The sequence below is a fragment of the Benincasa hispida genome, chromosome 12 (assembly GCF_027475165.1).
Source record: "Benincasa hispida cultivar pf3 chromosome 12, pf3_genome.v1.1, whole genome shotgun sequence".
NCBI lineage: Eukaryota > Viridiplantae > Streptophyta > Magnoliopsida > Cucurbitales > Cucurbitaceae > Benincasa > Benincasa hispida.
In genome coordinates, this window is record NC_143489.1 from 25,581,623 (window position 1) to 25,599,196 (window position 17,574).

At 32.5% G+C, this 17,574-nt stretch overlaps 2 protein-coding genes across 9 annotated transcripts; both read left to right on the forward strand.

The window, feature by feature from the left end:
* Positions 1–7,139: 7,139 nt before the first annotated feature.
* LOC120067715 (RNA-binding protein-like RNA recognition motif protein) lies at positions 7,140–11,868 on the forward strand. Of its 8 annotated transcripts, none has more exons than XM_039019268.2 (7): positions 7,166–7,320; positions 7,475–7,546; positions 7,680–7,781; positions 8,046–8,118; positions 10,865–10,938; positions 11,028–11,154; positions 11,234–11,868. In XM_039019268.2, the coding sequence occupies exons 4-7, from the start codon at positions 8,110–8,112 to the stop codon at positions 11,540–11,542; spliced, it is 519 nt and encodes a 172-aa protein (XP_038875196.1). In that variant the 5' UTR covers positions 7,166–7,320; positions 7,475–7,546; positions 7,680–7,781; positions 8,046–8,109; the 3' UTR covers positions 11,543–11,868. The 8 variants fall into 8 exon arrangements, with proteins under 8 accessions (XP_038875194.1, XP_038875193.1, XP_038875197.1 ...); XM_039019271.2 differs by having other exon boundaries at positions 7,183–7,320; positions 7,680–7,790; XM_039019266.2 differs by lacking the exon at positions 7,475–7,546 and having other exon boundaries at positions 7,140–7,320.
* Positions 11,869–12,729: 861 nt separating this feature from the next.
* On the forward strand, positions 12,730–17,538 carry LOC120092593 (uncharacterized). The gene is made up of 6 exons (XM_039050729.2): positions 12,730–13,151; positions 13,592–13,818; positions 14,763–14,873; positions 15,785–15,940; positions 16,168–16,409; positions 16,992–17,538. The coding sequence occupies exons 1-6, from the start codon at positions 12,832–12,834 to the stop codon at positions 17,313–17,315; spliced, it is 1,380 nt and encodes a 459-aa protein (XP_038906657.1). The 5' UTR covers positions 12,730–12,831; the 3' UTR covers positions 17,316–17,538.
* Positions 17,539–17,574: the final 36 nt, after the last annotated feature.

The window sequence follows — 17,574 nt, forward strand, 5'->3', positions numbered from 1 at the left end:
TAATGTCAGTGAGTCTTATTCTATTTTCAAAAGTACATTGACATAACACACAATAAATGGAGGTAGTATGAAAAAATTTTCATTCCTATACTACCGTAGTATAGGAAAATTTCACTTCTCGTACCCAAGTTTAAGCCTAGTCCTTGCAATCTTTGTCTACTTTCATCTACTTTCTATTTTATTATAATAATTGCTACAATTTTATATGAAATTAAAGGGTAAATAATGTCGATATTTCAAATGAATGGTTTTTACTATTTTCTATAACTAGTTCCTACAAAATGAAATTATCTTCTTGTATTTTGTTGATATATTTATTTTTATTATTTTCTTATTTTATTTGTGATTAATTAGTATATTTAAAATATTCATATTATTTTATCAATATGGATTCTTAAAAAAATTAAAATAAGTATACAATTGTATAATTGTATATATTGAATAAAAAAAATAATTGTAAGTATAGTTTGATTATTTTTATAAAAAATATATTATACAGGTAACAAAAAAAAACACAAAAACAAAAATATTGCCAAACATTGAAAGATGAAAGATGTTTTTTAAAATATTATTTTTTCTATTTTTATTTTTTAGAATTAGAAAATAAAAACACAATTATCAAATATAATTTCTCTTTCAATTTTTAATAAAACAGAAAATAAAAATATTGCCAAACATTGAAAGATGTTTTTAGATAACAAAAAAAAAACACAAAAACAAAAACAAGAGTAACCAAGTATATATGATCTTTGTCTTTTAAAAATTATGAACCAAAAACAAAAAGAACTTATCAAGCAAGGCCTAAAATATTTAAATCTTCGTAACTCCACTTGTGAATTATCTATTAAATAATAATAATAATAATTGTATCCTAAACTTCCATAACCTAAGGTTTTATAAGTCAATTTAGAGCAATTTATATTTTCTTTCTGTAGTATGTTATTTTTTAAAAAAAAGAAAAAAAGAAAAAAAAAAGGTCTTATTCGTGAAGGAAAACCAGGGTCTCCAAGACTCCTAAAAGACCCTCCTGTTGGGGTTGATGTCCTAAATTTCGTAGGGTCCTATAGTTTGTAAACATTATTGAACAAATTCATTGTGTATTTAATAAAATATATGATATTTTATTCATTATCTATAAAATATATGATATTTTAGTTGCATTGACCACAAACCAATAAATTAACATCCAAGGTTATCTTTTGTAACTTAAACATGTATGTAGAGATATACGGGTGGATCATGTTTAAGTGATAACCTAAATGGTCTATAGTAAATGGATAAAGTTGGGTATCTTGACACTATAAGTATGGTCCGCTTTGTAGGTGTTACAATTTTTGTAAAATGCTACAAATGATCTAATCTTGATCATTCATGCATAGATATGTGAGCGGGGATATTTTATACAAACGAGTTTATTTAAGACCGGACCATGAAATGTTCAGTCTCATTATATAACACCGTTCATAATAGAGACTTATATTTCACCAAGATGACCATTAGAGATGTACACGGGACGGGACGGGGTGGGGGCGGGGATGTCATTCCTCATCCCATCCCCGCTCCCCATTTCATTTCCCATCCTCGTGAAATTCTCCACGCGGATCGGGGCGAGGATTCCCCGCGGGAATTTTTCCCTGTTACCTTTTTTTTGTTTGTAAAAAGCCAATTAATTTAAATCACTAATGTGTGCAAATTTCAATTAAATAGTTAACTTTATCACTAAATTGTTTATTATGGTTAGTTTTATATGACAATTTGAATTTAAAGATAAATTACTCAAAATTTGACCTAAAAAAGCTAATTAATATTTTTTAGTAGAAAGAAATAAATATAAATCAAATTATTCATATATAATATAAATTTAAACATTCAATTTAAACATATTTATTATGATTCCCAGCAAATAATCAAATTTAAAATTTAAATATAATATTTATATAATAATAATAACATGACATTAGATAACTATACTAAATAAATATGTAAAAACTAATTGGGATGAGGATGGAGAATGCATTCCCCGTCCCCGCTCCCATTTAACTCACGTAGAATTTTTTTTTCCCAACTTCCTCCTCCATTCCCCGCCTAATCGGAGAATCCCCACCCCGCCCCACTAGGCCCGTCCCATGAGGAAATTGGACATCTCTGATGACCATAGGTAATATGACCTGAATCTTGAGTTGTGAACTTCTGCCTATAAGGGCGGTCCTTTGATTTGTACAGGTGAGAGTGGTCAGATCATCGACTCAACAAGTCTAACATTTTGGGAATTCATCTGCTTAGGGAGTTGGGAGCACAACTACACACTTCCCGAGGCAGGGTAAGTAGATAAATTGCTCCCTTAAGAGCTGATTTCGGGTCTTGAATAATGTAGCATCACACTCTCTCTTGGCCCGTGAGAGGTTTAGTCATAGTTAGACAATGATCTATTGTTCATTATAGGGATCAAGGAGGTAGATGTAACTACAGGGGAAAAATGATAATTTGGCCTAGCTGTATCTACGAGCAATTTGTGCAAGGTCATTGTACTGTTGATTGGTTATATCCAATGGACATAAAAATATATCTATAGTGCGAAGAGTGCAACTGTCGATCTTTAGTAGAGTGCTCGACAGTTAACGGATGGTAAATAATTTAATTAAAGAGTTTAATTAATTATTCATGTACCATTGGAGCTTTAAGCGACAAGTCCATGAGGTCCCCTTGGTAGCTCAATAGGATTAATTGAGAATCAATTTTTGGATAAATTTGAATTGTTCAAATTAATAGAGAGATTTAATTATATATGATACAATTAAGTTATTTCAATTATATATGATATAATTATTATAATGTATTTGATACTTTATAGTTTAAAGAGAGGAAATAAATATTTGAACGAGATTTAAATATAGTTTGTATGAATTAGATTCATAGTTGTTAAACCTAATATAAATATGATTTATATTAAATGCCATATAAGAGGAAAAATAAATTATAGTTTATATTGTATGTGATACAATATTAAAACTATAAGTTATATGTTATATTTGATAATATATATATAATATGATAAGTTAGTTATCATATTTATATTTATATTAACTATTATTTTAATAATAAGAGAGGGAGTTACAACTCTCTTCCCATTTTTTCCCTTCCACTCACGTAAGTGGGTGGTGGTTATATTGGCATGTAGAAAAGAAAAGGTTTCTTCTTCTTCTTGGAAGATGATCGTTTTGTGATACACAGAGAAAAGACAATACTATTATGTGATGTGAATTGAATTTTCTTGGTAAACATTTTTCAATTCCTTCTTCCTCTCCACAAAAATTCCCTCAAATCCAAAATAACCAGAGTCCACCACTATTGGGTTTTCACTCTGAGAATATCGAGGAAACCTTCGTGGTCGTGTTCGAACTTGTTCGAGTTATTTCTTGGAGAAAGTTTTCAATTAGTGTTCAAAACACGTCCATAATCCGAAAATGAAATAAAATAAAAATTAACCTAAAGATACTGAAAATTGAAGGAAAAGGAAGAATGATGAAGTTTTACTTCGACATCCACCAATTTGCCTCCTAAATTCGGCATGTTTTGATCTAGGGCCAAGGAGAAGTATATATAGAGATCAACGCAGTGTTGCAACGCTGATGCGGCTGAAGGGAAGCGTCAGGCAAGAAGTCCAACGCATGGCTAACGCTCAATCGTGTGCGCGCCTCGTTGCTTGTCCGTCAATGGTCGTAGCGTTGCAATGCTCTAGAGAATCGTTACAATGCTGATGCTTCTGTCTTTTAGTGTTGAAGTTCAAGCGTTGAGATGCGTTGACGCTGGCGATGATTCAACTCTGGAGCGTTGTGACGCTTGGAGTAGCATTGCAATGCTGAGTCCTATGCCAGATACTCGCTACTCGCTGCTCGATGACTTGATACTCGACGCTCGTTGATTTGGTAGCATTTTCTTGATTACTTGACAGCCTTTTACTCGATGATGCTCGATGGCTGATCATACTCGGTGGAAGTCGATGGCATTTTGGTAATTTCAGCTCCTCTGAAGCCCGAATGTTCAAATCAACTCCAAATTCCTTCAAATTAACCCTATTCTTCACCAAATGATTAATTCTTGATTGCTCGGTACCTACAGAATAGGGAAATAAACACATAAAATCCACTAACAAGTCCGAATTAAGCTAGGAATAATAACTCTTTTTTAGAGCTATCACCCGAGAGAGACTCAGTTTAGTGATTGGATCACAAACCAATTGTTCATTAGAGGATTAGTGGGACTTAAGGAGCAAGATGTAATTTCATGGGGGAAAACAACATTTGACCCAACCGTTATTACAAACAACTTGTGAAGGATCGACTTATTATTATGGTTAAATCAATTGGACACAAAGATATTTACAGTGAGGAGAGTGCAACTACTGAGTTATAGTGGCGTGTCTCGGTAGTTAATGAATATTGATTAATTCGATATAAAGAGTTTAGCCAAATAATCTCAAATTGTTGGAGCTCATGATTTGTAGGTCTAAAAAGTCCATCTACTAGCTCGTGAAATATTACACCTTAGATTAGAATATTGAGCGAATTTGAAACGTTCCAATTCGAAATTAGAGCTTGAATTTGAAGTGTTTAATTTCAATTTTTAGGGTTTGGATAATTAATTTGATATAATTAAACGCTTAAATTTATCAAAATTAATGGTAAATTGAAGAGTTTAAAATATTTAAATATTGTTTACATGAATAAGGATTCATGTTTAAATTAGATGTTTTATTAATTTAATATTTGATATTAAATTAGTAATTAATTAATTAATTAATTAAAATTAAATCAATTTTTTTATTTTAAAATTCAATATATAGAAATTGAATTAAGATTTAAATTATTCTTAAATTGAAAAAATAAAATGTGAGTGGATTTATCCAAAATTTGGCTTTCTAGTGGATTTTTCCACATATGTACCCTATCCACTCACTTAGTGCTAAATGAAGTGCCAATTAGCTAAAAGACTTAGTACTTGCATGTTTATGTTGAATAAATACTTCAATTTCTCAAATTGAAATGGATGAAGTTATGAAATTTTGGAAATTTCAGCAAAATTTCTTTGAGCTCTCAAACCCTCTCCAAACTACTTCCAATTCTCTCTCGATTTAGAGTTCCACAACTCAAATCCATAACTGAAAATAGTATAGGAGATTCTCTTGGTGGTCTACTGTAAATTTGAAGGTCAAATTCGTGGAGAGTAGAAGGATTAAGATGGAATTTTTCAAAGGTAATGAACTGAAACTCTTGTATGTGAAAAAACTATTTTTTAAGCATGTTTGTAACTCAAATTAAGTATAATTAGAGTACTTAATGATTTTGTTTGCTTCAACCTTATGCATATAGACGAAATGGGAAGGGTATGGAAGAGAATTTGGCAGATTCAGACTCCTTCGAAAGTCAATTATTTCATTTGAAAATATGCCAACAATATTATTCCTACAAGAATTAATCTTCAGAAACAGAGATGCCCTTTAATCCCATTTGCGCTGTCTGCAGAAAGAAATATGAATACATATACCACATTTTTTGTAGCCAAGAAGGCTAGGTTATTTGGTTTTAATGAGGCTGGTGGGATTCTTATCATTCAAAATCTGGTTGTTTAATTTGTGCCTTTGAAGCTTAATAAAAATTCTCAATTTTATCTTAAGAAAATGAAATTAAACAATTATCTTTGACATGTCATTGGATGTGGAATAAAATATTAAGGACAAAAATATCTTTTTTTTTTTTTTTTTTTGTCAAATTTTAAGTTTAGTTTTCTATTTGGTCCCTAGGTTTAAAAAATATTTCACATTTAGTTCACATGTAATTGAAATGAGATTTCATTGATGGATGAGTCATAATAGACCTAAATCGTAAACATAATTGAATTGCTCTTGATTGTAATGACAACTGTAAATGTAGCAATAAATGTGACAAATTAATAATTTTCGTATTGTGACAGTGACGCTAAAGTTAATGGATCCCACGTAATTTTCAACCGCAGTTAGATTAAACACTTTTTGTTCCATTTGATTACAAATTTCAAGGCAAGCTCCATATCTCATTATAATTAGGTAAACAACAACAAAAGTAATTAATTGAAGTTTTTTTTTTTTAATTTTTAAAATTACCATTGATGGATAACTTTTCAATTGATGTAAATGTGGTCTTAGTCCATTTCAATTTAATTCATAGGTTCAAGATGTTACAATTTTACCATGAGATTTGGGTTGTTTCAATTTAGTCATAGGTTTTAAGACTAACACTTTTAACTTCGATTTTTCACTAATTATTCACTTTCAATTTTTGAGATTATTGTTTATTAATAAATGTAAACTAATTATGAAGTGAAATTGTAAACTAATTTTATAGTAATTAAATAATAGTGAAACTTAATCGATTATAAATCTTTTAATATATATTAAATTCATAAATATATAATAATACCTAAGTCTGGAAATTAATATTATGTAAAAAAAGTATGAAAATTAATATTTAAAATAAAAGAAAAATTATTTTAAATGACAAAACTGATAAAAATATCTATAGACACAAATGATATTCTATCGCCGTCTATCACAGATAGATTGTGATATTTTGTTATTATTGTAAATTTTTTGTTCATTTTCCTATATTTGAAAACAGGTCTTTAATAAAAGTTTTTTTGGTAACCATCTTGTTTTTTGTTTTTGTTTTAAAAAATGAAGCCTATGGACCTCCAAATTTCTACATTTGTTATCTATTTTTCACTAATGGTTTTTAAAAAGTTATTATTTTTTTTAAAAAATAAAATTTGGCTAAGAATTCAACTATTGTATTTAAGAAAGATAAATTATTATAAGAAATGTGTATGAAATAAGCTTAATTTAAAAAAAGAACACTAAAATCCCGTTTGGTAATCATTTAATTTTTTGTTTTTGTTTTTAAAAATTAAGTTTATAGACATTACTTTTCTCTTCAAATTTTTTTTTTTTTGTTATCTACTTTTACTAGTGGTTTAAAAAATAAAGTTAAATTTTGAGAATTAAATAAAAGTAGATTTCAAAAAATAAAGCCAAATTTTGATAAGAATAAAATATGCTTAATTTTAAAAAACAAAAATAAAAACCTAAATAGTTAGGAGAGTTAGATAGTTACCAAACCGGCAAAAGATTTTCTTTTGAAAAATTTAGTCGTGGAACTTGGAGTTGGAGTGGAGGTCAAAATTACGATGCCCTACGAGTGTCGCTACTGAACTCGGCAACCCTCTTCTTCTTCTTCTTCATACAAATCGTAATCTCAACTTCCGAAGTTGCCTTCTAAGCTTTGATCTGTAAGCGTTGTCTTCTTCACAATACACAATTATCCCAGAATTCCATTTATCCTCTTTCTCTAATCTCCACTCTCTAGGGTTTTCAGCGATCCCTTTTCATGTTATACTTATTGTATTGTGGTCAAGATATTTAGCATTCATTCTTTCGTATCAGGAATCGGTTTTGATCTTGAGTTCTTGTGTCGAAAGTTATGGTGGTTTAATCATCGCACAGTTCTTGAAATGGGTTTGCTTTTCGTTTAATTGTAGTTTATTTTTTGCCTTTGATTTGTTAGGATCACTAACTTTTTGTGATAAGTGCTGTTTTTTTTATCAAAGAAGGTTGCTTATTCATTCACTATTAGAATCTTTCCCGGCAGGGGCGAAGCATATTGAATGAACGTGACCTTTGAATATTGTTGGACAAGAATGTATACTTTGAAAAGTAATTGAGATGGAGGAAGAGCCTAGGGGTTTAGACGGTACGAAGGGTTAGTTAGCTTCTTGATAGTTTTGAAATTGTAGTTATGATGCAACTTGATGTGACCTAGATAAGATTAAATGTTTGCTCTCAATTTTTCTTATCAATGCTTGGGTTCTTTTAACTTATTTCTAGAATATTTGTTTGGTGCTTTGTATTATATCTGTTGTTGGTTTAATAATTTAGTATTTTTTGTTTCATTTTGGATGTCTCCAAATAAGAAATCCTACTTAAGTTGTTATTTAATATGTACCTACTTATGCAGATATGCACGACATCCAGAAAGATTCTCATACCTTGTGGAACTGAACTTACAAATTTGCTATCTTATGGTTATGGTATATTCCTGATCATTTTCGTTTTTATGCATTTACTTGCTCATTCTAATAAAATCTCTTAATTATATTTGGGGTCTTACCCTGTTTTCTATAACCTACATGTTGTTTGAACCACCACTCTTTTCTTCTCCTTATTTATTATTATTATATTTAGTAACCTTTCCCTTTATTGGAGATTGGTGGAAAACTTTGGTGTTCAATGGCTGGCCAGGTCACTTCTTCATGCTAAAGTTGAAAACCATCAAGAAGAAGTTGAGTGTTGGAACAGATGGATATCTGCTAATGTGTTTGTCAAAATAAAAGAGCTAAAAGATAAACTAGTGTCCCTGGATTCTCTGGAGGAAAGTGAAAAATTGGATAGGAGATCATCTATGAAGCACAGACACAGACGATACGGATACATCTAAGGATGCGCCATTTTTTTAATATACATATTTCTAAAAAACGAAGATATTGATACGTTGAAGATAGATTTTCATTTTCTTTAAAAAAAAAATCTAGGATATAGATAAATTTAGCATACAAGTTAATAACAATAACACAAAATAGAATACAAACACTGAAATACAATACAAAAAAAGCAACATCTAAGATGTTGAAGTACAATAGTTAATAAAATGCAATAGAAAAGTGACTCATATTGCAGAGAAAAAGAAGAAGATTAGAGAGAAAAGTATGAAAATAAACGAAAATTTTTTTCATTGAATTGTTGAAGATATCCAAATGGTTTGTATTTTGATGGGATTTTGTGGGAACTCAAATGTGAAGATGAAGATTAGATGATTCTAATCTAAGGTATGGTTTGTTATTTATTTATTTTTAGTTTTGGACTCGAGTAGTAAACTTTTTAAATAGATTGCCTAGTTTTAGATTAGGAAAGATTAGATAAGTTGTTGCTTGTATTTTTTCTTTAAAAATATACGCGTAGAAATAGATACGTCAAATCGCGTGTCAGATACGTATCTGGGAAGTATCTGGCAGTATTGGTATCCGGTACGTGTCTGATACTGATTCTTTGCCTCACATGAAGTATCTGACGCTAGGCAATCACGTGTCTGATACGTTATTTATTTATTTATTTTCTTTTAGATGAAGATACTTTATGTGAGGCAAAGAATCTGTATCTGTGCTTCATAGGAGATCATAAATCAAGATTCAACCTGAAAAACAATCTTCTTGGTTTGACAATAAAGGAGGAAGGATTTTGGAGATAGAGATGCAGACAGAAATGGCTGAGGCAGGGAGATGAAATTTTTGGGTGGTCACTTCCCTCAAAGTTATGGCTGTTATTTTAGTTAGAAGGAAGGAGAATCTGAGGTATTCAATTTTGATGAGAGGAATTTAAATTTTACTCACCGACTAAGGGGATAGATCTTGAATTATTTTTCAACTTTTTCCAATAACTTGACTGTGGGGAAAGATTCTTACCCGAGTGCTAGAATTGGAATTTTATCTCCTTTGAAGAAAGTATCAGACTTGGGTAAAACTTGGAGGAAGATATTTGAGAGTAGTTTCTCCTGGTGTGGCAAAGTCCTGGGCATCGGGGTATGCCTTTGAATCTAAAGTCTCGGAACATCATCAAAGATAAGGTAAGCATTAATGAAATTAATACCTGCTTCATTCTGAAAAGAGCATTGTTCTGGTTGTAGAGGACGCTAGACCTAATATGTCTGACAACTAGACTAGCCCTTGCTCAAGGTGATGACTAATATTTTGTCTGAAATATTAAAATGGGGGCTCCCTTGGATTGTTACTGAATATGCACTTCCATAGGTTTTTACTAGATACCAATTGAGATGACAAATCTTGATTCCAAATGGAGAATGTAGATTAGACAGGGTGTCTTCATCTTACAAACTTCTTTAACTTCCTTAGTGGGAAGCCAAGAGGGAGCTTGTAGCCACATGTGGGTCGAATCAGGTTGGCCAACTGTATCCGACAGTTTGACTGGATCTTATTTACGAGAGCTTTGGGGATAAATTTCATTCTGGGCTTTGACAGGAGGTTGAATAGCATGAAAGACTAAAGAGAACATTTTGAATATGAGGATTTTACATATTTTTGGGAGAATGCTACTTTTGTTGCATCTTTTTGGAGTTCATGTCATTAACACTAGTTTCTCTCCTTTTTGAACCCGGAGTGCCTTCTTCTATGCTCCTAGAACCACCCCCTGCCACCAAAAATTAAAATAAAAAATAAAAAATAAAAAATAAAAAATTTAAGGGAAAAAGAATTAACTCAGGTGGAGAATGTTAGTGAAACTTATCATTGCTTTAAAGCATTTTGCTGAAACCATCCTAAGGACAGTTTTCTGGTAGGTATTTGATTCTGCTTTCTTAGTTTTTGATTCTTTGTCCACTAAATTTTGTGGGTTGCTCCATCAGCATCCAACCCAAGACACTCACATCATTCTATACTACAACCATACACATAACGGTAATATATTGATAAGAACCTTTTAGCTATATGTTCATTTCTTGAGCCTAGTCTAATCTAGTCATATTTTGTTTCCACTTGTGAATTATCTATTAATATTAAGTATAAGGTTCAAATATCAGTTTAATTTAATGGGTCAACACCGATTCTGGATTTCTCGAGTATATTCTTTTGTCTAAAGCCTAAAAAATTGAGAACTTTTTTGCTTCTGATGTGGTGGTATTTAAGTGAGCTTCTGTATATATTTTGCCCCATCTTGTAGCTGTGAAGATATAACACTACTTTCAATTTTATGGAATTACTCCCTCAGGATTCAAATGGTTTTGTTGATGAGAAGTGTGAAAGCAAACTTTATATTGGTAATCTTGACCTCAGAATTACGGAGTAAGGAAAAATACTGTCCCAGCATATGCAATGTATTTGTCTTCAAGTTTTCCCTCTTCCATATTGAAGTTTGAATCAACTTGTTTCAGAGCGGCTCTCATTAAACTGTTTTCTCCTTATGGGAAGATAATATCTGAGGATTTCTTGTGGCACACTCGTGGGCCAAAGCGTGGAGAGCCACGAGGATTTGCCTTCATTGAATACAGCTCCAAGGAGGTAAGTTGCTAGGTTTACCCTTAATATAATAACCTCTGTCAAGCCATTCCTTATTTTTGCTTGTAAAGTGAGTATGCAGGAAGCTAAATTGGCTAAAGAGAAGATGCATGGAAAATTAGCTTGCGGTCGTCCATTGGTCGTCCGCCTCGCTAGTGAAAGGTTCATAACCAACACAACAAATGATACTTCAAGAGCAGCAGGCGAGTCAAGCAAATCGAGACTCGGTGGCAGCAATTACAGACAGATGACTCGCAGCGATAAGATTGCTGCCATAAAGAATAAATTGAGAGCTTTGGAAGGAGGTGGGGAGAGCTCTAGTGTGAAAAAACAGAAGCAAGACAATATGATAAGTCATCTCTCAAGACATCCCGATGTTGAAGAAAACTGAGATTGGTAGCTTGTATTTACCCAGATCTCTTTCTATTGTCACTAAACTTCTATAGGAAAATCTGATGCATAGTGTTAAAGTTTAAATATGATGCTGATATACATAGCCTGATCGTCTATGGCCTGATATTCTGGATATGCGTCTCTCCTTTCTTTTTCTTTCTATTTTTAGACAACAAAGTGGGGAATCGAACTCGGGTGGTGTCACGTGACCACCACAATGAAAGAGAAATTGCAAAAATATTTGAATTCATATCTAGAAGTTATCAAGGACATGTACATGCAACTGGTTACTAAGAGATAATTACATTGCAATGATTTCATCAATGTGATGTGATGAATGAATGGAGTATCGTGATTGAAGTTTATTTCTAAACATTTCACTAATAAGGTTTTTCAATTTTTCATTTTTGAATTTTTATCTTGGAAACATTACTCTCAAGGTTAAATCAATAGTTCTCTGGTTGTTTAAATGGGTTTACACAACACTAATTAATATGGTCTCTTTCTCTAAAGGTTAGAATTTCAATTTCTCATCTTACTAAAAAAAAAAATAGTTCTTATTTTAAAGTAATGTTAACCAATGCATAAACTATCCATTGTTAACAACTTTGTTGTGGGAGCCGTCTTTGATAATTTTCGGAAGATTAACACTTATACGATTTGACAGAGAATGAGCATGGGACACTTGGGTGCACCATTCAAGGTTTAGATCCCCATCTTGAGCTCTTGATGACTGGAGATGCATTGATCTCACGTATGTTGTGGTTAATGGCTTGGTTGATTGGTGAATGAGGAGAGTTTTCACATTCGAGATCAAACTACTTGATTGTGTTGGTTTCTCTGTGTATATCCTTCTAAAAAAGAGTTAAATTGATCTAATTTCAAGAGTTTATGTTTTGTTTGGTAACTATTTGATTTTTAATACGTAGATTTTGAAAATTAAATCTATAAATACGATTTACACCTCTAAATTTTTTGGCTTACTACTTACTTTTTATCGATATTTTAAAAAATTACGTCAAAGTTTTGAAAACTAAAAAATGCTTTTTAAAAATTTATTTTTCTTTTAAAATTTGACTAAGAGTCTAACTTTTAAATTTTAATTTTAGTTAATTTTTTTTTAAAAAAATATTGTCAATTAATTGATGTAATGATTTTTTCTTATTATCCGCTAAAGCTCGGATGCTTCCATTACCATTTATCCGTCAAAAATGGAAAGTTCATCTTAAAAAAAAAAAGGAAAAATAAACCGATAGCTGAGAAATTTCTGTGATCACTTCACCATTAATGGCGTCCTTGACGATAACGAACCCAGCCATGTTCGCGCCTCATTCTCCCTTGCTGCAAATCCCTTCATTTTGCCATTACTCGCTTCTCCCTCTTCTCCATGGCCGCCTTCCTGCTCCCGCTCCCGCTTCAGTTTCCAAATCCTCATTTCGGAGAGTAAACGGTGACACTCAGCTTCTCTCATCTTCGTCTTCCTCGAGATACCGCAACTCGACTCGGAATGTGAAGGTCAGGTCGCAGCTGAGGCATCCAATTATTGCGCCAGATGATTCTTGGGGTACATGGACTGCTTTGTTTGCTATTGGCACATTGGGCCTCTGGTACTTTCTCTCGAATCTTAATTTACTTCGTTAAAAATGGATATCAATTGTGACTCGTATTTATTGCTAATGAAAGCTACGGAAATTTTAGAGCGCATTGAATGCATTTTCTGGTGTTGGATTGTGTTTGTTTTGCTGGAGTCAGAGACTAGTGGAAATTGAAATGGAATCATGAATGGATAAGAAGTTTCGCTTTATTCTTAAATTATACTGTTAGAAGTAAGCATTCTGATTAACTGAATATGGAAATGATCTTTTTTATTTTTCTGAGACTGTCTGCTTGTTTAACACAACGTAAATCTCTCAAATGACCAAGAAAATTGAAGAAAGTTTGTTAGGCTTACTCTTTGCATACTCTTGTTGTTATTGCCTATTTAATGACTACCAAAGATTTTGTTTGTGAGCTAATAAGGGGAAACTCTGTGAATGTGGGTTTAAAGGTCTGAGAAGACCAAGATTGGTAGCACAGTGAGTGCTGCTTTGGTTAGCACTTTGGTTGGCTTGGCAGCCAGTAACTTTGGCATAATCCCTTATGAAGCCATGCCTTATTCGATTGTCATGGAATTTCTGCTACCATTATCTGTTCCATTGCTACTATTTCGAGCAGACATTCGTAATATAATCAGATCGACTGGGTCATTACTTGGAGTTTTCCTGCTTGGGTCAGGTAATTTATTTGTCTTCAGTTTCTTGATATAGTTATGTTTAATGGCAGCATCGACTTGATAATTCAACCTACTTTCTGTAGAATTTATTTGATCTTTTTGGAGACATTAACGATTTAGAGGGATTTTTTTTTCCCCCATATGTGGGATTTTATACCAATTGAGCTAGGCTCATTTTGACAATGTTTTAGAGGTCCATGTTTCCAAATTGGTGTGAATTTACATCTATTATTTCTTAATTCTTTCAACAGTTACATCTTATGCTAACTTATAAATGATTAAGGCAAATAATGAATAATTATTTTTAACAGTCAATGCCTATTTTCTTTTTAAAATAAAAGAATAAAGAACCTGTAACTGTAACTGAAAATGTTAAAGGTGCAGAAATTTCACACACTATTGTAAGTGAATTTCTCTAGATTCTTTTCTTTTGTTTACTAATCAACTTGCTCTCTTTTTTCTTATGTATGTATCATGTATGTGTGTGTGCACGCGTGTATGTATGTATATTCATATTTGAAAGTCCATTGCAACTTCAAATTAGCATAAAATTTGAGAAATTTGAAATTGGAAATTTCTTTAAAGCCAAATAGGAGTGTAAAAGTAAATAAATAAATTTTGAAAAAAAATTAAAGTCTAGGGTCAGATATTTCATACATGAGCAGAAAGCTAAAAACGGGAGAGAACTAACATAATTAATAGGTCTATGACAATAAAAATAACAGTTTGACATCCTGATTTTTAGAATTGAAATTTAGGGTCAGATATTTCATACGTGAGTAGAAAGCTAAAAACTGAAGAGAACTGACATAAAATAATAGGCTTTTTACAATTAAAATAACCGTTTGACATCCTGATTTTTAGAATTGTGAGTACAGGTGAAGTCACTATATTGTTTTAAAATTGTAATCTTCCTTTTGACTACTTTCTTTTCTTTGGATGGCAGTTGCGACTATTATAGGAACTGTAGTAGCATTTCTCATGGTGCCTATGAGATCACTTGGTCCAGACAATTGGAAAATAGCTGCTGCTCTCATGGGTAGTTATATTGGTGGATGTAAGTTGTCAGAAAGTTTTGTCTCTGTTACTTCTGTATTTGTGTCTCAAGTGAGGCCTTTCTTTATGATTCGAACGAGATTAGATGAAATTAACTTGGAACAACTTCTTTTCATTGAATGATATCAAAACCCGTCAGCATCATATGGCAAGTAGCCTCCCATTAATGGCAAAGATTCTTATTTTAAATCCAACCTCTCTGCCCTTTACATCACTACAGAAACGTTTGGGGACCACTTCTACATTGCTATTTCTTTCTCAGTTAGATTTTTTTTTTTTTTTTTAATATTTTCCTAGTGGCATTGGAAAAGGGAAGCAAGGGCTTTTAGAGCCTAATTGGAACTAGAAGATATTTAATCCAAGTGAAATGCATTCCCTTGATACTTATTGATGAAATTACAATCGCTCTTGCAGCTTTCAGGAAATTAATTTGAATAAAATATAGCTATCCACATTGTGCATTAATGCAATGAAAAAGTGGCTGTAATTTCCCCTCTTCCATTACTATCTAGATATACCATGTTGGAATATACTACGAAGTATTTTAAGGATGTCAAATAAACGAATATATGAACTCAGCTATTCCGATTGAATATTGATATAGCATGACCACAATTGTCTATGGGGCACATTTGTTGGTTCATTATCTTTAATCATCATATGTTTATATATTTAGTAACTGGAATTTGCGGCTACAGTACAGCAATAATTTTTGTTTTTACCTAGCCAACATTAGATATGCCTCTTATTTTGCATGTAGGAACTGAATTTTTCTACCAAAATTAAGAAGCATATACATCCTACTCATGTAGTATCCAATTTTCTCAATTTGATATTTCTGATCTGAAGTATCTAGTTGATGTGACTCTACTTCTCTCTTCTTTGGCCTTTCTTCCCGGTTGTCCTATGTAGCTGTTAATTATGTTGCAATTTCAGAGGCTCTTGGTGTTTCTCCATCAGTTTTAGCAGCAGGAATGGCTGCTGACAATGTCATCTGTGCTTTATACTTTGTGGCTCTCTTTGCACTGGCTTCCAGAACACCTCCTGAGCCTCTGACATCAACTGACGGTACATGGTTCCTTCTAGCTTCAGTTTCATCCGAATCATTTTCAGGATTCTTGCATCCATGTGTGCCATAAAAATAGATAATCAGCTATCTTGCAGTTGCACCACTAACCATGTATAACCCATGCTGTTTATATCCTTTCAAGATTACAAGTTTTTGGAGAAAATAGCATAGTACAATTCCTGATTTTCTACCAACAATTCTGATTAGAACCTGTAAATTTTACCAGCTGCTTCAACTGACAAGGACTTTGATCTTGGCACGAAGCCCCCTGTGTTGCAGACTGCTACGGCTGTTGTTACATCATTTGCAATATGCAAGTTTGTTACATGGATTACTAATATATGTAAAATTCGAGGTGGCAATCTTCCTGGGGTAACTGCAGTTGTAGTCATTCTAGCTACCATTCTCCCAAAACAGTTCAATTATTTAGCACCTGCAGCTGATACAATTGCCTTCATTCTTATGCAGGTATGTAGTTTTAGTTGTATCTCTTACGGAAGCTTGTGCATCATTTTCTATTCCTGCTTGTTGATAACCACAACAGAGAATTTGCAATAATAGTGTAGAGACCAATTCAATTTTCCTGCCAAAAGTTATAAGCATATGTCTGCCTGGCCTATGGATTTAGTTCACCTTTATTCATCTCCTTTGGATACTGAAAGGTGGGGGAGGCATGTTGCTTTGACAGTTTGACTTAGGTGAAAAAAGTACATGTTGGGACCAAAAGTAAACAAAGAAAATACATCATGGTCTGCCATAATAACTTAGTGAAAAAAATGCATATTGGGATTGGGACCAAGTTTGTCTCCTTGTGGCATGTCATGAACATGATCTTGCAACTTTGGCTTCCAATAACACTTCGTTATTTTGTTTACGCTAATGAAAGAGAAAATTTGAGAACAGGAAAGTAGTTGAAAAAAAATCTACGTGCTATGGTTTATTCTGTAACTTTTAGATCTGGGTAAAACAAGAGCATGACATGAGATTTAAAGTTAACTGAAAAGCACCTGAAAGTTCAATTGGCTTGTTTATTTGATCTGACTTGAACAGGTATTCTTTGCTGTTGTGGGTGCTAGTGGGAGTGTATGGTATGTCATCAACAATGCACCAAGTATTTTCATGTTTGCTCTAGTTCAAGTTACAGTCCATCTTGCTGTAATTCTAAGTTTTGGAAAGCTGTTCAGTATTGATTTAAAGCTGTTGCTTCTGGCTTCAAATGCCAATATTGGGGGCCCAACAACAGCATGTGGAATGGCAACTGCCAAGGGTTGGAGATCTTTGGTGGTTCCTAGTATTCTTGCTGGCATTTTCGGTATCGCAATTGCTACTTTTCTGGGCGTTGGTTTTGGGTTGATGATTCTCAGGCACATGTAGATGACACGTAAGTTTTCTTAAAACATCAAAACTGTGATCACATTCCTTCGTACAGTCATAGATGAAAAATATTAATAGACATCCTAATAAAACATATTAATAGAAAAATGGGAAGGAGGAAAACTTATATAGAACCCATCTCTTATGATTTGTAAAAGCCGTTGGAAAATCTGTTATTGCTTTGGAATTTATTCATATGGTCAAAACAAGATTATATTCTCAATGCTTCCGGTGATGGAAAGATGCATATCAAAAGATG

Excerpts from the sequence above, each read along its gene's own strand:
- LOC120067715 (XM_090308179.1), top strand. The coding sequence starts at position 9,666 with ATGCCTTTGAATCTAAAGTCTCGGAACATCATCAAAGATAAG. Across the intron at positions 9,708-10,864 it reads GGAACATCATCAAAGATAAG|GATTCAAATGGTTTTGTTGA; the intron begins GTAAGCATTAAT and ends TTACTCCCTCAG. Across the intron at positions 11,155-11,233 it reads TTGAATACAGCTCCAAGGAG|GAAGCTAAATTGGCTAAAGA; the intron begins GTAAGTTGCTAG and ends GTGAGTATGCAG.
- LOC120092593 (XM_039050729.2), top strand. The coding sequence starts at position 12,832 with ATGGCGTCCTTGACGATAACGAACCCAGCCATGTTCGCGCCTCATTCT. Across the intron at positions 13,152-13,591 it reads ATTGGCACATTGGGCCTCTG|GTCTGAGAAGACCAAGATTG; the intron begins GTACTTTCTCTC and ends GTGGGTTTAAAG. Across the intron at positions 14,874-15,784 it reads GGGTAGTTATATTGGTGGAT|CTGTTAATTATGTTGCAATT; the intron begins GTAAGTTGTCAG and ends TGTCCTATGTAG.